General features: G+C 39.8%; 1 protein-coding gene across 4 annotated transcripts in view; it reads left to right on the top strand.

Annotated features, from left to right (window-relative positions):
• mpp2b (MAGUK p55 scaffold protein 2b) overlaps positions 1 to 22,001 on the top strand; it is a 537,853-nt gene that overhangs the window by 209,969 nt on the left and 305,883 nt on the right. For 2 of the 4 annotated variants that reach the window (XM_072561617.1, XM_072561616.1), the window contains exon 2: positions 20,689 to 20,805. In XM_072561617.1, coding sequence (XP_072417718.1) covers positions 20,775 to 20,805 — 31 coding nt within the window. In that variant the 5' untranslated portion in view covers positions 20,689 to 20,774. Of the gene's footprint in view, positions 1 to 1,017; positions 1,036 to 19,440; positions 19,507 to 20,688; positions 20,806 to 22,001 lie in introns of those variants that run through there. The other 2 variants (XM_072561619.1, XM_072561618.1) reach the window with 2 other exon arrangements.

Below are 22,001 nucleotides of genomic sequence, written 5' to 3'. Positions count from 1 at the left end.
ATAGTTTAATATATTTATAAAACAAATATATGAACCCTGTTCCTTTGATCTCTCTGTGCCATGTAAATAATAGTTGAGAAAATGTTTATATTGCTCCTGTCTTCAGCAACTAAGAGAAGTGCATGTGTGGTGTGGCTTAATTTTTCCCATTATATCCCTTCCTGACAAGAAACATTATTCAGCTCAGTTTCGCTTTAGGTTAGTTTTTCTTAAATTAGGAACTTGGTGAATTTAAGAAATCCCTGTCATCCTTGGATGGAGCTACATAGATGTGTATTGTTGAAGTCCAACCTTGATATGTTCAAGGTTCAATAGGTTTTGGACATGCTGTTGATAAGGTTAATTGCCAAATCATTTCAATGGACTCTTTTTGCTGGTGGCTTTTGAATTTGTGCTGTAGCTGCGGAGCTTTGTATTGGGCGCAATTGTTGGGAATTTATATCAATGTCAGCAGAGCCCATGTCGCTTTGACTGAACCACAAACTCTGCTGTGAGAATGCATTTGCAAAATCCAATCTGTCGTGTTTATATTCAGGAAACCCTGGACAAAATATTGCAATGATGTTTTGAATGAAGGTACAAAGAATGAAGATGTGATGAGGCTCATGATTGATCCTTTATGAGTCCAGAAAATACTCTATATTCTGTATTTTATGGCAATGTGACATATTGCAACATTGTGACATGCCGACCTGGCTGTCAAAAGGAGATGTATGTAAGCATCCTGGTGCCCATGGCCAGCTGTTTTCTGACATTACATAGGATAAAAATCTCTAATAATAAGCAGCACATCCTGGAGCCTGTAGAAGGAAGACTGGACGACTTTAATATAATGGAGCCAAAGCTGTAAGGATGGTTTGTAAAATAGGTAGCCCATATGCTCGAACGTGGCCACAAAGACTGTGCAGAATCCTACCAGGCCTTGCCCAAGATATGTGGGGAATATGGATTTCTGGAAGAAGCTTTAGAGCTGCTCATCTAACTGTATGCAGATTCTCACCAGTAATCACTGCTATTAGTCTGATAAATGGGAAGGTAAGTAGCACTGACCATTTTCAGTTTCCAGAGCAGGTGTGTGTCTGTCTGTGTGTGTGTGTTGAGAGACTGTGTGTGTGTGTGTGTGTGTGTGTTGAGAGACTGTGTGTGTGTTGAGAGACTGTGTGTGTGTGTGTGTGTGTGTGTGTGTTGAGAGACTGTGTGTGTGTGTGTGTTGAGAGACTCTGTGTGTGTGTTGAGAGACTGTGTGTCTGTGTGTGTATGTGTGTGTTGAGAGACTCTGTGTGTTTCTGACTGTGTGTGTCTGAAGTGAGTAAGTCTGTGTGTGTATGACTGTGTGAGTGTCTGAAGTGAGTAAGTCTGTGTGTGTGTGACTGTGTGTCTGAAGTGAATAAATCTGTTTGTGTCTGTGTCTGTGTGACTGCTTGTTTGTGTGTGAGAGAGAGAGACTGTGTGGGTGTCTGAAGTGAATAAGTGTGTTTGTGTGTGTGTGTATGTGTGAGACTGTGTGGGTGTCTGAAGAGAATACATCTGTGTCTGTGTGTGTGAGACTTTGTGTGTGTGTGTGTGTCTGAAGTGAATAAGTCTGTGTCTGTGTATATGTGTGTGACTGTGTGTGTGTGTGTGTCTGAAGTGAATAAGTCTATGTGTGCGGGTGTGTGTGTCTGAAGTGAGTAAGTCTGTGTCTGTGTATATGTGTGTGACTCTGTGTGTGTCTGAAGTGAGTAAGTCTAAGTGTATAAGTGTATATCTGAAGTGAATAATCCTGTTTGTGTGTGTGTGTGTGTCTACATGTGTGTCTGAAGTGAATAAGTCTGTTTGTGACTGTGTGTGTGACCTGCACACTGGGCCAGGGAAGGTGAAATATCCAGGCTGAAAGGTCATGGACCTTTTGAATCCCCATCCATATGTGAATTCTGTTGTATGTGCATTGAATACTGGTGTTAATTAAACTCAGCTCCTCACTGACCCCAGTTGTCTCCCATTTCCCAGGTTATCTGGATTTGGGTTTTGTCACTCTCGCTCCAGCTCTGCTTCATAAGTGAAAGTCAAAAAAAACTTTTATTAGTTGACTGTGCTACTTGACATTTTCAATTGCCATCTTCATGAATCACTCATGTTTTATATTCTCAATTTAGTGTATTGATGTTGTTGTTTTTGCTCAAGCAAAAGTTTTCTTCATATCTCAACTTTTATTTTGAAATTTATGTTTAATGTTGCACCAATTCTTAATTTGTTCAACCAAAAGAGAAAATGCTGGGAACTCTCAGCAGGTCTAGCAGCATCTGTAAGGAGAGAAAAGAGCTGATGTTTCAAGTCTAACTGACCCTTTGTCAAAGCTCAATTTTTATAAATTTGTTCATCCCCTTGTGTGCGAAAAACATTGCTATATGGCTCCTCACCAGCAATCTTTAGACAACCCTGCTGTGAATTGGAAGACAGTGTTCAAATCTATGGAGTCTACCTTTGCTTTGAATTCTTTTGACTTGGAGATGTACAGTGACATTTTGCCCCAGAATTGGTGGGGCAGGTAATGGAAGTAATAAATATTCCAACCAGTTGCCACCTTACAGATGCTTGCCTCCTTCCTGTAACCTCAGCAATGAAGATCTGGGTAAAGATGCATGGGCGATCTTTCCAATATAGCACCTATTATAGCTCCTAAGCATTCAATCAATCAACAACTGCATAAGGCCTGACCCATTATTGGCTCAATGACCTGCCTTCCCAGCAGGTAAGAAAGATGGTTGTTTTCTCCCCATGGAAAAAAAGCCATCGACTTGCTAGGGTGAGCGAGTCCAATATTTGCCTCATCCTGGGAGCAGTTCATGACATTGATGCAGAGAGGGCATTTGCCACTGAAAACCATCTTCTGGCCCTTGCCTGTGAGCCCCACCTCCCGAGTCTGTATAATCCTGATGCCACAATTCATCCCGATGAAAAAGAACATATCTTCTCACAGTTCAGGTTCTCTCTGCAGGAGCTGCCGGTCTCGGATTGACTGTCAGCTACTTGTGTGAGGCAGGATTTCATGATTTACGGCTTCTGATAGGTCAAGAAACTTGCTGGATTGGCATTTGATCTGGTGGGTATGGGCATTAGTTATCTTAAAGATGCTCGCCTTTCTTGCCATTGGGTCTTTATTGGATCGGGAATGAGTCTGTTCACCCCATTATGTCCATATACCGCAATTCAATCACTGTTACTTAATTCCACTTGATTCCCATTATCTTGCTTGGGTATTTTCAACAAACGCCAGTTGGTTTCCTTGTATTGTCACGTGTTGGCTATACTTCAGCTGTATTTGTAGATAGCAAGTTTGTGGTTTTTACTTCTCACCATATTTAAATACTTCATCATCTTGGCTGACACCAGTATCTCTTGACAACGTAGCCCTTGCCAAGTACTGCACTGAAATGTTCATCTAAGCAATCACTGAACTGCTGGATAACTGTTGAACCAATACATTTGTTATTCAGTCAACTGTACCACTACTGAATCACACTGAATTATATAAAGTGAAGAATAAACAAATTAACTGCATGATTCTGATTAGGTTCCCTACAGTGTGGAAACAGGCTCTTCAGCCCAACAAGTCCATACTGACCCTCCGAAGAGTAACCCACCCAGACTCATTTCCCTCTGACTAATGTATCTAACACTACTAGAAATTTAGCATGGCCAATTCACCTGACCTGCACATCTTTGGACTGTGAGAGGAAACCCACGCAGACACAGGGAGAATGTGCAAACTCCACACAGACAGTCTCCTGAGATTGGAATCATACTTGGGACCCTAGTGCAAACTTTTAATTTGGTTCTGTTCAGATATTCTCTCACATTTTTAAAGGAAATAGAATCCAGACAGGTTGAGGATTTTGGCTTTGTATTCATTAATTACTCCATCCTCTGTTGCCGTCACTAATACTGCGTGTCCCTTTCCACACCACCTACCACCCCCAACCAATGTGGAATACTCATTGTCTCATGCATGTACTCTGCACATGGAAGTTACTGAAATTACTTGCCTTGCACTTGGTAATTGCACATTCAATGAGCTCAGTTTTTCAAGGTGCAATGAATGCCCCAGATTCTTTAACCTTTGCTTTTGCTGCATTAGATATTCGTCATTTGCCATTCCTGATAATGGAAGCCCCGATCCTCATCTTTATGCCTTATTTTTAAAGCCTCCTATTCCCAAGGTGGCAATAAGTACAAATTTCTTTCACTTTAGTTTGTTTTTTGAGCTGATAACTGTGCTTGTCCCTTGACTATTGTTGAATTCTCTTGAGCAGGTATAAATTTTAAAGTAAAGAATAGAGGAAGGGGTGTTCACATTACACGAACGACAGCAGTGAGTTGAATCATGTTATTCATTAGCAATAAAACATTCAGCAGCAGATTTCTGTGTAATAATTAAGCTGAGCTGTATAGTCTTAAAATACTGGAGTCCTTTAGAATTTTTTTTTGTATTTCCTGTTAATGTTGTGTGGGTCACTTGGAATATCTGAGCCCTCTATATGTATTTGCTTCTTCAGTCTTGTGTCCCATTTAATCATCTATTAGAGTCAAAGCTTCATTATTCAAATCTATCTCATTTCACATTAGATTACAGCAATCCAACTTACAATGACAGATTCATTTTCCCGAAACGCCTGTTTACAAAGTTCTGAAATTGAGGTGGAATCTTACCCTTTTACTGACTGTTGCAGTGGTAGGAGCAATTAGATCTGGAATCTGTCTCTGTAAAAACCATTTAGCATATGACCATAAGACAAAAGAGCAGAATTAGCCATTTGGCCCAATGATTCTGCCATTCCATTATGGCTGATATGTTCCTGCGCTTCTCCCCATGACCTTTGATCCTTTTACTAAGCAAGAACCTATCTCTGTATACAATACACTCAGTGACTTGGCTTCCAGAGGTCACTGTGGCAATGAGTTCCACAAATTCACCACCCTCTGGCCGAAGAAATTCCTCCTCATCTCAGTTCTAAAGTCTGTCTTCACTCTGAAGCTGTGCCTTCCGTTCCGTAGCTCTCCTACTACTGGAAACATCTTCACATCCACTGTATCTAGGCCTGTCAGTATTCTGTAAGTTTCAACCAGATCCCCACCTCATCCTTCTAAACCCCATCGAATGCAGACTCAGACTCCTCAACCCCTCCTCATATAATGAGCCCTTCATCACCAGGATCACTCTTTGAAACTCTCTGGACCATTTCCAAGGCCAGTACACCCACCGTGAAAGGCTGCTCCCTGATCTCTTGCCTGAGAGAGTCTGCGGTGATATGAGCTCTAACATGGGAGAGAGAAAGCGGGCACCCAAGCAGGCTTGATGGAAGTGGCTGAAGAGGTTAGCAGTAATTATGTGCTCCTTGAAGAAACCATGCCACAGAATTGTCCCAGTGCAGAAGGAGGCCACTCGGCCCATTCTGTCTGCACTGACCTTCTGGGTATCAAAAGGATCCAAAACCTCAGCAGGTTGAAGAAATGAGTGGCTTTGAGCTGCCAAGCCTGACACTTCAGTACTGAGGCCTATACATCTGACAGCTCAGTTCCATTGTTACTCCAGGTACCTCACACACACACATCTGAAGAGTCAACACTCAGGCTTACTGTTAACCCGTTCCTTTTTTCCATCAGTGCCTCACATCCACCCTCGCCAAATGGTTCCTCTCCACATTAAAAACCATTTTGGTTACTCACACCTCGGGCAAGAGCAGAGACTTTAGGCAGTGGAACCTCCACCGACAGGCACCTTGCTGACTATTGCCAGTACTTGCTCCTCTGGGAAGGATGCTGCAGATGTGTGAGAGCCGGAGCCTTCTGAAGCACCAGTGCTCAATGACATTGAGAATGCTTCTATATTGGTATTCTACCATCCAGCTGAGTCTTCATATCGATCCCACCAACCTGGTGGAGAAGCTGAAGAGAAGGCCTTTGATATTGCTGCTGCTAGGAAGTAGCGGACAGTGATGTGACCTCTGTCCTTGACTCTCAGCAAAGATGGATGGTGGAACTACATTAGCTGCTCCTTTTCTGTGATGAGGCTAATAGCTGGCAAGTGCAGCTGAAGATGAGTGATGTGCCAGCATGTTGCAGGGCCTTCCAAGAAATTGACAACCACCAGGGACACACAATGACAGTTCACTTTCTCTGATTGAAGAGCAGTAACCTGTCCATGACTGGAGCACTTTGGCTTTGATTAAAACTTTACCCCAACTTCTCAGTTTCACTGAGTAAGCTCTTTCCACTTTGCACCCGTCACGGTGGCCCTGTTGTGTTTCTGATAGGTCAACAAACCATTTGCCGGGCTGGGAATTTCAGAATATGGAGGTAAAGTAGTTTGCAATGAGTTTAACACTTCCAACAACCTCTTCACTACTTCGCCAACAGATCCAATGAAACCCCCACCTTGGCATCATTTCCACCCTGGGGTAACCTGGAAAAAAGATGTGCTCGTTCAGGGATCCATTTCCAGGAGCTTCCTGCCTTTCTCCTCTTCAACCCTGCCCCGGTCAACATGAGAGAAACTCTGCCCTTGATCGTCTATTGTAAATGAAGAGCTTTCTTTATTCCCAAACTGTAAAGCCTTATTCTCTTTGTTTCATTCTGAATGCAATGTATAATCAGATGTTCTTGGATCAAAACTAGTTATACGCTCTTTGAATATCTTGCTGTAATCTCAAAAACAGATTGAACTTCATGTCTTCATAATACACAACATTATTTTAGATATTAGAATACAAAGGCAATGACGTCCATTCAGCTTTTATTACCTTCGGCATATTAAAGTCTTGCTGTGCTTCACTAACTATTTCATTAAAGCCTTAACAAATGATGCACATAAAGATGACCACTGTGATCTGATCTGCAAAATGAAATGCGCTATAAACAGGATCACATGTAGTTGCAATAATGCATAATGTCAGGAGGGTTTCTTATCTGTGAAATCAGCATAACTTCCTAGTTGCAGTCGTGTTATCAGCCGAAGGTGCCAAATGAGGTCTTTCACCTCTCAATGAGTGAGTTGGATGGCTAGTCAATGTTAAAATATTCAGTATTCAAAGTGATTGGTGCATCATCAATATTATTTAGCAACATTTCCAGCTTTCAAACTGGCCTATTGAAAGTCTGCTCTCAAAGATCTGAATCTCAGTAATGTCGTAAATCTGCAAAAAAAAATGTTCACTTAGTATTCAAACGTAAGGTTTAGAATTTACACTATACAAAGTAAAATGTTGTCGGTGCTGGAAATTTGGAAATACTCTGAGCTCAAACAACATCTGCATAGAGGGAAAAGCAGAGTAAATGTTTCAGATCAGTTTGTTTCAAAACTTGGTTTCTCTCTCCACAAAATCTGCCTGGCCACGTGAGCTATCTTCCCTGTAACCTTTCCTGCTTTTCCCCAGACCCCTGAGGGGTCCATGCATGGTGATGACTTCTGACACCAGGAGTCAATATGTCAGCGGGCGAGACAGAATGTGCGGACCCTCTGAAGGGCCGAGTCGCCACAGTAGCTTGCTGTTGGGTGTTTCCAGCATTTTCTCTTCATTGGCTAGTGAATTACATTTAACTCTGCTCAAAATGATAGGGTATAAAGCTTTTCTGCAATGGCAAGTTCGACAATGAATGGCAACCCCCACTCAGAATAGCAATAGCTGGCTCTGATGAGACATGTCAGTGCTGAGAACAGAGGAATATCTTGAGCCAATGGTGTTCAAAATTTTCTATAAATGAACTATGTTCCATCTTCAAGAGCTTCATAATAACACATTAAAGGGGAAAGTATTCTATTCCTGATCACTGACATATTTGACCTTCTTAAAGACAAAACTACTGTCCTTACTGATAAATTTAATCATGCCTATTTAGTTGATTGCAAAAACACTGACTGTTGAACACCTTATTGGGAAAAGGTGATTTTTGTTTATTTCAGGTTTAAATGTCACCACTTGGTAAATGTCTATCTTAGTCCATTTCTTCATGTTGTCACTCATAACATTAACTTTCAGAATATCAGCTTAATTCTTGTCAGAAACTGGTCAGCGCAAACTTCTATTTTCTTTGCCATCCCTTCATTCACCCATTGTTTGCTAGCTAATTTTCTAGTTTCCTTGTGTCCTCTGTGAATTCAAAAGTTGTCTTCCATGTTTGCCTAATTCCTTCATTCAGAATATGACTCAGTTATTTTGTAAGAAAGGCCAGTTGATGAAAATACTTAATGCAGTGGAAAGTGCTATCATTTCTATTCACAAACATGTTTCTCAGAGTTAGGTTCCAGGTTGTTGACAAATGTATATGACATTGTAACAGCATTTTGATACATATATTTCACAATTGGCACAATTTGAAACTTCAATCCGATTTAATTTCTTCTTTCAGGCATTGGGACTTAGAAAATACAATTCATGACCATATTTTTTTCAAAACAATTTCTGTATGTTGCTGTATATTGCAAATGTCAGTTGTGAACCAATGTATTAATCATTACATGACTGCTAGTTGCCTGTTTGCAGAATTTAAATAGTCCCTCTTTGAAACCCCTAACAATTGGGTTGTGTAGACATTACAAGATTAGCTGATGAAATATTTTGCATATATTAAGCCATAAAATAATTTGATGTAATCACAAGAGGGTGCTATCAAGTGGTAGTGTTTTGAAATTTTCTTTAAGCCTGACATAACGACATGTCATTTTCTCCAAATGTTAATATTAATTGAAAATAGTTTACATAATATGTTTATCACAGATGGAATGTTAGCTACTTGTAGCCTGGAAATATTTGATATTGTGCGACATACTAATTGCACCATCTGTGTTTTTCTTCACTGTGATGGTGAACCATAATAAATAAAGGACTTCCAGTAAATCACCACAATCTAAAACAGTGAACATCCAACTTGATTGTGCCTGTTTATGATGTTTGCAATATTTTAGCATAATTTAAGGAAGTTCTGTTGTCACTTCTGCTCCTTAATTTCTTCCTCTTAATATGAATTATGCATACATTCTCAATTATGATACATATTTTGTATTGCAGTGTTGCTCATAGCATAAATTTAATCTCGAGACCTGTTCCACTTTGACCATGTGATTGGTCCTCTTAGCTGTAAATTCAATTTCTTCAACCAGAGTAAACAATTTAATAAGGGTGCTATACTTATTCCAGTGTCAAACTTAAAGATAATAAGTTGTCCATTGACATAAACAGGTTCTATCAAATCTGAGTTGGTTGGATCAGCAATTTCCTTTAGGAATGTATTGGCTAGCTTTTCTGTCAGTGGTTCAACCATATCAATATTTTTGTTGAGTATTGTTATGACAGGGGGTAATTCTCCTGCTTAATTTAAAACCAGTAACACAGAAAAGATTTATCCCATGCAGTAATCTGTAACAATTCAGGTTGCCAAGAGCTATTTAAAGTCAAAATTAACAACTTCAGTTCTTAAAATATAACAGAGAATAATTAACTAACAACTATGTACAAGTTCTTACTCTAACCTACCTTTTACCTTCCCTTCTATAATACTAATCTGATCAAACTCTCAATTAAGATTTACAAAGCAACACTTCTTATCTCAAAACCAGGCAGCTTTCTATTTGGATCTTCCTGTGTCTTCTTCTTTTTAGGAATTTCTGTGTCACAGGTTACTGATCAAAAAGGTACCTTTTAAGAGAGCAATTTATCAAGCAGTCTGTTACATGCTGTGGCTTGGCAGTTCTCCTGTCAACTGTTCAATTTTCCTGGGTCATATGCCCCCAAAGTATTGGATTGTGTCATTGGCTTTTAAGATTGTCAATATACTAAATTTAAACTGGATTGGAGTTTGGTATTTTTGGGGGTATAATTTAAACTGATTGGCAAAATTTGGTTTTGTTTTTTGTCTCCAGACAATGAGCTAATTGAATTGTTCGACCAAGTGTTGCATTGTTAGTTTATTGAGAACACTTAGTGCTGTGTCCGGTAGTTCTGCTGCTTTTGACTCTCTTAAAGTACATCCACATCATCATAACAGTATTCATTTGACTTGTTGCTACTTCTTTAAGGTGACTTCTACACATTGTCTGGAAGTGACCTATAGTTTTACAGTTGTAGCATTCTTTTAATAGCTGTGAGGATTCCTTATTTCACACCACTGACATTGAGTCTTAATATCTGCTATTAAATTGTCACATCTCTCTTTTTATGCTTTGATGAACTATAGTGTGTCAGTTGTGATTGGTCTTGAATAATAGCGTATTTATTTGTTCCACTTGTGGCCTTATGTCCAACCAGAAAGCAATTTTACATATTAAAACTTTTCTCTAATCTTCTGTTATATTTTACCTATCTCTGCCAAACATTATTATTTCCCCTGCTATTTCTTCATAATATGGTTATTTATTCTTCACATTTAATTCTTTTCATTTCTTTGTAATGCTGCTTTCAATGCAGCTTTACTTCCTTTCCCAATTGGGTTCTTACATCTTCATGACAGCAATGCTGTTTGCTTCTTTTATTCAAGGCTTTCAAACTCTGAATTGTAGCAATGCTATATTTCTGTACAGGTTATTAGATTTTCCTAGTTTGTGTGTTTTTGAGATCAGAATCAAGGTTTCTCAAGGCAAAATAGAGGTCCCTGCTTTCTGCAGTCAAAATGAAGGTTTCTTGCTGTTAGTTGTCAAACTAGATGAACTCCTGCCTTTCATAGCATACAATGCTTGGAGTTTCTGATAACTTTCACAAATAAAGCCTGGTGCCTATGGCCTTTTTAAATTCTTCCCACCTGAATCTGTTTAGGTTATCAATCTGCTGCCTCAATCCCAGTTTCGATTGTCTCCTTATCTTCAGTTATACTCTGTCTCTTTAGGCCATTTAATTACCCCATTGTCACCTTATTTCTGGCTCTGTGACATTTCCGGTCCAACAACCTCAATTCAAATTAGTACGACAGTGCTTGGTTTACCTTCTATTACCATGCCTTGTGGTACCCACTGAGGTGATAACACTCATTATGAGTTGTAAGTACTTACTTTTCACTTCAGCCCATTCCAGATCACTAATTCATAGCCATCCCTTTGCTCAACAAGGGCTTCTAACTTTACTCAAGGAGCCCCAAAGGCTGATCATTCCTAGCTGAACTTTTCACCAGAACTCTCGAGGGCATAGGTTTAAGGTGAGAGGCGAAAGATTTATATGAGACCTAAGGGATGACTTTTTCACCCAGAGGGTGGTGCATGTATGGAGCAAGCTGCCAGAGGAAGTGGTGGAAGCTGGTGCAATTACAACATTTAAAAGGCATCGGGATGGGTATATGAATAGGAAGGGTTTAGAGGGATATGGGCCAAAAGCTGGCAAATGGGACTAGATTAATTTAGGATATCTGGTCGGCCCAGACAAGTTGGATCTAAGGGTTGGTTTCCATGGTGTATGTTTCTATGATTGCTTTTATAGATCTTTGCTCCGTGATGTAATGTATAACTGCAAGGTGAGACCAGCTCTAGCTCACACTTGCTTCTGCACTTGTCTTACAATGTCTAAAGTAAAAGTCAAATCTTTCCCTGAGTTTGTCTGCAAGATATATGATAGGTCAGCTAAAATGGCCCTCAACAGTCTCGGTAGTTAGGTCTTAAAGTCTTTGAAGCAATCAGTGCTCTGTACCGCTCCTAGGTACATGGTTATTCTCTGCTCCTGGATCCAATGGAAGTTTCACTCTTGTTACCTATGCTATTAGGCAATGTTGCCCACCACTGCTGCTCTATCAAATCTGCTGCAATGCTAATCAATGCTGGCTTGTAGTTGGAGGTAGTTTGCTGATACCATTCCATTTCCTTGACTGGCTCAAAAGACCTACTTAATTTACAATAAAGAAGAAAAACGATTGGTGAGTCTCAATGAGAAAACATTCTTGTCTTATGATTGCTACGTGCCAGTTTTGGACTGGGGTGGACAACATTAAAAATCACATATCGTCAGATTATAGTCCAATGGGTTTATTTAAAAGTGCAAGCACTGCTCCTTCATCAGATAGCTAATAATCCCACCCCACTCGCTATCTGATGAAGGAGAAGCGCTCTAAAAGCTTGTACTTCCAAACAAATGTGCTGGACTGTAACCTGGTATTGTGTGTTTTGTTTTAAATTAGTGAGCAAGACATTGTTGTTAATTACTGATGTGTTCCCTTTGAGATCCAAAGATTTTCTGCCTTTCCCTACCCATGTCCTTATGTTACATCAGACTGGGTGGAGCTTGATATAGTCTTTCAGAGCCTTGTGCAGAGGATCGTCTGTGTGCAAGTCATTGAAGACACTGGCATCTAGTGAGAAAAGTTTGATAGACCTTGGCTCCATATACATTGTATCTAGGTAACCTGGGCTGTATCTCTGAAGCACCTGCTGCCAATTGCAATGGCTTAGACTCAATAAGATTTTTAACACTTGAGGGATTGAAAATAAAGAATTGGAACTAGCTGAACCTGGAGCCTGACTAGAGACAAAGTTAGGAATCAGACACCTTTCCATGGGTGTCTCACTAAAAGCAGTACCCTCCTTCCCATTAATTCATAAATTTATTTTTACACTGGCAAATAGAAAGGGGATGGAATTGGCCCAGTAGGGCTCCATGGGTTTTTTGCCCACTTAACTTGCCTATAGATTAGTATGCTTGAGAATAGCTGGTCTAATGGCAATCAGTCCTACTGGAGTTGGCTTCCTTGAGATCCAGCTGTCACAGATTCTCCTTCCCTTAATAAACAGGAGTTTTTCCAAGTCCAAGCTTCTCCAGCAGCATGTAATAATATTTCTGAGCAATTTATCAGAAAATAGAAAACAGGAATTTTAGGGGCACTTGTAACACAGTTGTACTGTCTCTGTCTCTGGGCTCTGGGTTCAAGACCCACCTGCACCAGAGGTACGTAATAACAGGAAAGCACTGCTGCCTCACAGTGCCAGGGACCTGGGCTTAATTCCACCTTTTGGTGACTGTCTGTGTGGAGTTTGCACATATTCTTTGTGTTGACAAGGATTTCCTCCAGATGCTTTGGTTTCTACCCACAGGCCAGAGATATGCAGGTTAGGTGGAATAGACATAGGAAATGTAGGGTTACAGAGATGGGGTGGGTTTGAGTGGGATGCTCTTTGGAGGGTCAGTGTAGACTTGATGCGCCAAATGGCGTGCTTCCACATTCTCAGTATTCCACAATTCCATGATCGCTAAATAGGTTAATTAGGAAAGATTGAAAACAGGAGCTTTGATTGATTATCCAGTTAAACCTGTTAACCTGACTTTTTGTAATAATTGATCAACATCTTCAGTACATTGTGACAGGGAAAAAAGAGACCAGACTATAACCCCATGAAATGGAAGTAGAGATATTGCAACAAAAGCCGGTCTTGTAAGTTGTAGGTATACCCAAAATGACTTCATTTTTATATAGAGGAGAAAAGAAACCTCAAATACATGAAGCATGGAAGAGAGGACAAATATTGAACACATGATCGATTTTCCAAGGGATAGGTCAATGGACCAGTCACCTCAATTTTTTTGGTTTTATTTCTTCATTTGGTATACAGAGACTTCTCACTACAGCTCCAAGTTCATACTTCTACGCTACTGGAATGTTTCTTGGAAACAGGTTTGTTTAAAGTGCCTTCCTGCCAGCAGCAACAGAAAACCAATTAGTCAGAAAATTCTTTTGATTAATTAAAGATAATTGCCAGGTCGAGGATTTGAATCATGTTTGATTCACTGTAGGGTCATTGCAGTCAGGGCTGCAGGCAGTATATTTCAAATCCTACATGGTTTTTCCAAATGCTGCTCCCTACACTAATCTCCCCATCTTCAATTTGACTAAATAGAACCACGCAGGTTAACAAAGCAATCAAAAAGGCAACAAAGAGTCCAAGGTCCATTTCTAAAGGAAGTTAGTTAATGAACAAAGATATATCTGTGCAGAATCTTGGTTAAACAACCCTTAAACAGTAGAAAGCACAGTTCTGATCATATTATAAAGAAGACAGGTAGGCCCGGAGAAGTGGCTTAGTTTGCTAATCTCATCCTGCTATTCCAGGAGTTGTCACAAAATTAGAAGGTTTTTAAAAAGTATGCAGAATTCTGCAATTTACTTGTCTTTTCGACCCAGGTTGACAGAGACCAGGTAACTGTATTTCACATGAATGATTATTTATTATAAATAAATAGCTTAGAATTGAAGATATGCAATTATGAATGATCAAAACATAACTCTACTAGTTAAAACTCTAACTTTATTAAAAACTCTTCCTGTCCGCATACACATAGACAAGAAAAAAAAGGGTGGAGGGAAAAACACCAAAAGCAGTTCAATGGACATTTGGTTTGTCAGGACATGCTATTCTGTCATTCTCCTTCTCTAGATATTTTCATTTGCTTGTAGAAGGTACGGGTGACTGCTTCCTACTTGGAGAAAGGCCTTTGACTCATCAATTAAAAGTCATAGCTTACACCAATTTAGAGTAGGGAAATAAACTTGCTTTCAAGATTGGGATGAGTTTTTACTCCAGAGTGGATCCAATGGTCTTTTATCAAACGATGCATATCTGAAGCTGTTCGACTACTGGCGATTATAGTTGTTGTCAGGAAGAAAGCCTTTGTCATCAGTATCTGGTCACTAGTCTACAGACCAATCAGCTACTTGTTGTCAGCCAAAGCTCCATTTATACAGACCCTTTAACTCAAGTTCATCTGCAAACTATGTTAACATTACTGTTTGAGTAAGCACCTATGTAAATAGTACTTGCAATGAGTGTCAGGTTACTTGGCTTTAAAAGGTGCATATAAAACAGTTATCTTCCTATTTCAGTTCACAATCAAAAATACAGAAACAATAAAAAGATAAGGTCTTTACAAGATGATACCAGAAGTGAAAGGTTATAACTATTTGGAACAACAGAGTAGGCTCGGGTTCCATTCTCTGGACAAGATAAGACTGAGGCAACAGCTAATACAGGTCTATAAAATTATCAAGGGCTTGATTGAGAGAATATGTGACCACTTGTGAATGCTTCAAAAACTGAGCATAGACACAGATAAATCCAATAAGGGATTCAGACGAGTTTTCTTTACGGGGTAAGCACTGTGCAGTTGAATAAACAAAATAAATGCAATTAAGTGAAGGTTAATTAGGTACATGAGGGAGGAAGGAATAGAAAGTTCTGCTGATTGGGTTTGATGAAAGTTGCAAGGAGCATATTTAGGGGGAATGACCTGATTCTATGCTCTTCTGTATATTTCTCCATGGTGCTCAGAATATGGTCTTCAAGATACTTATGAAATTTACATTAAACATGGGAATTCTGATGAACTTTTATACACAGCCCCAATTCATCAGGGGAGTGTTCAAGGGCCAACTATATTCATCTCCTTCTTCAATGATCTTCTCTCTATCATAAGGTCAGAAGTGGGGATGTTTGCTGATGATTGCACATATGTTCAGCATATTCACACTCATCAGATACAAAAACAGCAAAACCTGGACAATATCCGGGTTTGGGCTGAAAAGTGGCAAGTGTCGTTCTTGATATACAAGTCCCAAGCTATGCCCATTTCCAACAAGAGACAATATAAACAAGGCTCTGAGGCACTAATGCAATTACGATTTACATTCTTGAAGTTATCATTGATGAGGAGCTGAACAGAATCAGAACATGAATACTATGGCTGCAAGGGCAGGTCCGAAGTTAGGAATTCTGCAGCATTGCAAGAAGGCATTTCACCGCATGTTCTTCAAGGCAGTTAGGGATGGGCAGTAAATCCTGACCTAGCTAGCAACACCCATATACCATAAAAGATTTTAAAAACCCTTATACTACATAAACTTTATCATATTTTTAAGCTTAAAGATAAAATTAAACAATTTCTCCTTGAAGGCTATCTCAACAATTGTTGCCCACACCTTCTCCCACTCCACCTCTCATCACCACCATTCCATTCTTAAAATGACCTATCCACCAGACCTAATACAACAATGTTGTGCCCTCTCAGTCACTCAGTCAGCTCACAGAGACTTCTCACTACAGCTCCAAGTTCATACTTCTACCCTTTACCTCTATGGTGCTCTTCATCCTTTTTCTTCACTCAATACAATCTTGAATCTTCTACTTCCTGAGTTCAAAGCAACATGTTTCTTCACATGTATGCACCTCCATTCAATATCCTCCCTCTCTGCACTTTTAATTCTGCTTCCTATTTTTCTCCCTTCTCCTCAGTTAATTGTCACTCTCTTTTTCCCTTCCTCCTTAATTCATGTTGGCACTGTCTTTATGAGCTGAAAATGTGTTGCTGGAAAAGCGCAGCAGGTCAGGCAGCATCCAAGGAGCAGGAGAATCGACGTTTCGGGCATGAGCCCTTCTTCAGGAAAGAAGGTGTCTTTATGTGCCATATAATTGGTGTTTTCACTCACTCCGCATTCCAAAACATTGTTCTTAACTTCTCTCTCCTTTCCAATTCTAAACTCTTCAGGTTGCTCCTCCTTCATCTATCCCATTTAAAAATGCTATTCCTGTCACCTTGCCCCACTCAGTTCCCTTTCCCCAATCCACACTGGATTTCCTGCTGAATTCCTTGTTGTTGCTACTGCTAAAGGTAATTTCAGCTTGTAAGAAGGCGTGCTAAGTCCTTAACTCACCAGAGTTCCCCGCGGCATAGCAGTCATAACTTGTTTTGTGTAAGGGTAATGCTGATTGAGAGAAAGGCAATTTTGGTTTCAAGTTGCTCATTCAGACACACGTATTGGCACAGACTTTGCCATCATTGAGATGGTTATGCGTTCTGGCCAGTTGCCAAGGTGCAATTTTTTTTCCCTTTAGAAAGCAGGGACACTTTCCCTGGGAATTGGCCCTTCATCTGAGTTTTGAGCTAGGATTAAAACAAGTATTACGGCATAAATCATTATAACTGAATCAAATATTTACTGTAAATGTTCCGCTGGTCATAGTGGGCACTGATATTTACAAGTAGAAAAACATCTTGCTTTAATGACAGCTTTCTAATTCAAGTCAACTGGATTAGATTAGATTACTTACAGTGTGGAAACAGGCCCTTCGGCCCAACAAGTCCACACCGACCCACTGAAGCGCAACCCACCCAGACCCATTCCCCTACATTTACCCCTTCAACTAACACTACAGGCAATTTAGCATGGCCAATTCACCTAACCTGCACATTTTTGGACTGTGGGAGGAAACTGGAGCACCTGGAGGAAACCCACGTAGACACGGGGAGAATGTGCAAATTCCACACAGTCAGTCGCCTGAGGTGGGAATTGAACCCAGGTCGCTGGTGCTGTGAGGCAGCAGTGCTAACCACTGTGCCACCGTGCCACCCACAATGATATTTAATATTTTCATCAACCTGGCAATCCTATGTCTGAAGATTTATGGTTGTTTCACTGAAAACAATTTGTTGACCTCTTGGTAAAAAAATTACTCCTTTTGAGCAAAATCACAGAGAATTATATTGAGAAATGTGTATGAGGAAGACAAACGTATTTCAAGGATGGTATTTAATTTCACTGAAGAATCTCACTAACAGTTGTGCTTTGGAATAATTCAATTAGCACACAAATGAAAGAAAAGGGACAGCTATTATTACATCTAACAATTGCAAATACAACAACATGTTCCCAAATTGAAGTCTTTGATTAGTTACATCTAAAATTTGGTTGGCTTCATGTAACTTCAATTGTTATCAACAGAGCTTGAAGGACATTTCATCACCCAAAGATAGGTTGACAGCAGTTCTTGCTGCTTGATGACTCATTTCTTTCCCAATTGTACCTCTATTCACAGAGCAGCCAGAATGTTTAGTACATCATGTTCCTGTTGTTAGCAATAGAATTTAGAGCTGATGCAAGTTTGCTGAAATTTTATTGCCAGATCGAGATCAAATTATGTCAGTTTGAATACAGTTGTATAATTATCTTGGGGAAGAATTTTCTCGGATTCTGAGTGATGTGGCCTATGGTGGGATTTCCGGCAGGATTGGATGGGAAGCCTAGTGGGGTATGTTTTGTTTTCACTGGGAAGCAGTGCATTGCCAATGAAGGGAGATTGTTGCTTGCTGCATACCTTGTTGATATTCTAGCTCAGTTTAATAATATACTGCTTCCTATCTTGCTAAAAGCGACAAATGAGCTAGATATTGACAAAAGTTAATGTGGAAACAGGAGCAAGTACCTGATGAATTTAGCTCACCTCTTGCTCCGAAGGATCTCTATATTGCGTATAACCATGTTGTATTGGAGGGCATAATCCATAGGCAGAGGCTAAAAATACCCCACTTCCACACAGATTAGCACCTGGCATTTACCACCACGATCATCATGGCACCTCTCTGACACACTGGTAGGGTACTCTGGAGGAACAGACCTGCATTGCAGGGCACATGTTAGGTAGTATTGAAAGGGTACATGGACAAGATCCCAGCTAAAGGATTGGACCAGGCTGCATCTCAACGTTGCTCATTAAGTACTCATTCACTCAGTCAGTGTCTACCTGCATGCTCATTGTATCTCTGCTTTTTAAAGGGAAAAACCATTGCACACAGACCTTCAGCATTCTGAATACCTGGCCATCCTAATGCATGGCCTCACCTGATAGAGGGCTTTTGTCCGAAACGTCGATTTTACTGCTCCTCAGATGCTGCCTGAACCACTTCCAGCACTACTAATCCAGCATCTGCAGTCATTGTTTTTACCTCACCTGATAGACCTCAATGTACAAATGTTACCAGTGAAGATGGGTGATGTTATATAAATTAATGGTCCTTGTGGAGTTGTGTTGGAGCTGCATCAAGCTCTACCCAGTCAGATGTGTCGTACATTCTTTGAATGGAGAACAGGGAGTGAGACATGAGATCCTCATGGAGACAGACAGTTAATGTCTTTATGGTATTCTAGCTATCCAACCTAACTTTACCTATTGCTATCATCAATAAATTATCTTGTTGGGTAAGACAGATGCCTCATTTTGTTAAGGCTCAATAGTATTTCAGCTTTTATGATTGCTACTTAGAGGCCCTTAGTCTTACCATAGGAAGGAGGATTGGTGGCACCATCTACCACAATCACAGCCACCATTGCAACAATCTGGTCATGTAACTGGACTGCCTGACACTTGAATAATAGAGTAAATCTACTATGGACAGTTTGAGTCTTGGATGCTGTAATGATGGTCAGAGGAAGTGCTATAAAGGTACTCTGAATGTTTCACTTAAGAGTTTTGATATTGACTCAAAGTTGTGGGAGAAGCTCACTCCAGACTGTTGCACCTTCCAAAACCAATTAAGAATGAAGCTGCCCCCTCTGAAAGCAAGTACTCATCAGAGACAGAGAGATACTGTAAGGAGAGAACTTGACTAAAGGGATTGATAATATCTTGTCCTCATTGCAGCAGAGCCCTTTGGGTGCAAATCAATCTGAGCAGTTGTCTACATATCCACCAGAACCGTGCCAAACACCCAATACGATGATCATATTGAAATGAAGGTGAGCAGATGACCATGAGGCAGTGCCCCTTATTTCATGAACTGTAACCCATACTTCTAGATTTGTGACTAACAGTTGGTCAGCTGTTGCATATTGCAGAAGCCAGTAAACATTAGGATTGTGGCCCACAACAAAATGTGGGAGTAATCCCTTGAACAGATGTGTCTTACTAATTATATTTGCATTGTTCCCTTTCCTTCATCCTTTAGCTAAATTGTTGAGTTTTGTCTCAGGTGCTAACATTTAAAGACAAACTGTTAGATAATTATCGGTGAAGCCAAATTTCTGAAGAGAGTTTTTTGGTGTACTCATTGTCCTGATGGTTTTCACAGCTATATTTTAATTGCTTTTTGGCGCTCCTGTTGTCTTTTAATTGCAGTAGCTGGAAATGACACTATTTGTTATTATGACAATCCAGGAGGAGGCCAAAATTGAAACCACCCTACTCTGTTGGCAGACATGGCCCAGAATGTGTGCCCATAATGAAGGATGCCAATTCCATGGCAAATTGTGAAACAAGGTTATATTCATGACGAGTATGAGTACTGTGCTATTAACGCTCCAACAGTGTGGCTTCAAGGCTTACTAAGGTCAGAGAGAAGTATACATTGCACCAGCTGAGAAGACATCTATATTTCTTCAGGAAAGGAAAACAATGCTGCTTCCGTCACCCCCTCAAACCCTCCAGTATGGGGATTCGTAAGTTCTTAACTGTACTGATGACAGCTGTCATTGGGTGACAGTTCCATTGAGACCTTTATAACAGCATACTTAGTGGGCAATCACATGTAGTTCTTAAATTCCTACCTGACATTCAATTCTCTTTCTCAGCTGATGCCTGGAATTCCATTACCCGAGAATCAAACCATGAAAAATTGGCATAAAGTACATGTTCTGTAATTTAGTAAAATGCTTACTGAGACATTACTTGGATCTTGGTTTTGAAATTAGATGGACAGTTGATGAAAATAAAGTAGCCGAGGAATGGGACCGAGTAGATTGCTCTCTGGGGGGGGCCGGCTGACATTTGATGGACTGAATGACCTCTTTCTTGGATATAATGGTTTGGAAATTCCAAATACCTCTCCTACCTTATGGAATTCTATACTTGGAGCTCAGAGATTGTTGCCACTTGGTTGTTGCTACTCGACATTACTTACACATTGTCCCTTTTCTTTACAGCTGTTAACTTGCATGAAGAATAAAAGCAACCTGTAGAAGTTTACCATTCCACTGAGAGTCTTGGTGTTTGGAGAACGGGTATCAAAATGCCTGTGGCTTCAGCTCACTCGGATACAGGTGAGTTGCACAAAAATATTGTGTTGGTTTGGTTATCTCAGGAAAACTTTGGTGGATTAGCTTAATGCTTGGAGATAGTTAACTGTCATGCTTGGTCATCTGTTAGAAAAGATTTCAAATAGATTATTCCAACTCTTGCTATTTTCCTTCCTAGCTTCTTTTTGTTGTCTATACTCTTGTGAAGTGCCACTGGGTTAATAAATTAGAGATGTGTGTTATCTTTGCAAACAGTTAAATTTGTTGCTGTTGAACTGGCCTGATATTTGTTGATGCAGAATGGGGATATTAAGCTAGTTCATGGTGTATTGATGATAATGTCCAAGGTTAAAAAGAAGTCCTTTGCGATTTAAATACAAGAGATGCTTCCATCTGTTAATAATTTGATGTGTGTACCAAATTTTTTATATTGCAAAGATCAATCAAACATAAGTTAAGCTTTTTAACTTGAAAGCCTTCCTACATCTGTATTACTATTTCAGAAGGCCACACTTGAGTTGTTTGAAGTTTTCATCCAATCATTCTGGTGACTTAAAGCAAACTATAAAGCTTGGTTTTACTGGCTGCAATGTCTATTTTGCAAACACCATGAATATTGAGTGTTGGATTTGAGAGTTAGTGAGTTGCTTGTGAAGAGAAGCCAGGTCCATTACCTTTGTTCTTCTGACACAATTCTAGTCTTGTGTTAAATTATCAAAATTCCAGTTGTCTCTCTTAATATCAATTGTTTTTACAAATGTATATGCAGCCCTGAGATTTTACACCAATGCCAATACAGTGCTACTGTATTTCATTCTTAAAGCTTGTTGATTTTCAAATAATTATTTCCTTATTCCTTTATTTGTTCAAAGACTTCTTGGTCCTTCTTACTAAACACAAATTAATGCTTCTTTAATGTTTGAAAGACTAAATTAAACACAAATTACAGTGAGCAAGCCTCATCTTGCTCAGTAATCTCAGCTGTATTATAGGCTGTAATTAGAGTGGCCGCGTGTTGTTTCCTCTAATGCAATAAAGCAAAAGTCACAATGCAGCTTTAGAGTTCAGGCCTGATCTGGTTTCAAGAGTGCAGCAGCAGAAAGTCAATGTATGCCATCTGGGCTTGGAATCATCAAGTTTTGTTTTAGCAGTACTTGCAATCTATTTGAGCATAGCTTCTAGACATGTTTTGAGAAAATGGCAAATCTCACCTTTGCCGT

The sequence above is a fragment of the Chiloscyllium punctatum genome, chromosome 42, assembly GCF_047496795.1.
Source record: "Chiloscyllium punctatum isolate Juve2018m chromosome 42, sChiPun1.3, whole genome shotgun sequence".
Taxonomy (NCBI): Eukaryota; Metazoa; Chordata; class Chondrichthyes; order Orectolobiformes; family Hemiscylliidae; genus Chiloscyllium; species Chiloscyllium punctatum.
Note: the sequence above shows the minus strand (reverse complement) of the source record. Positions and strands in the feature narration are given on the sequence as shown.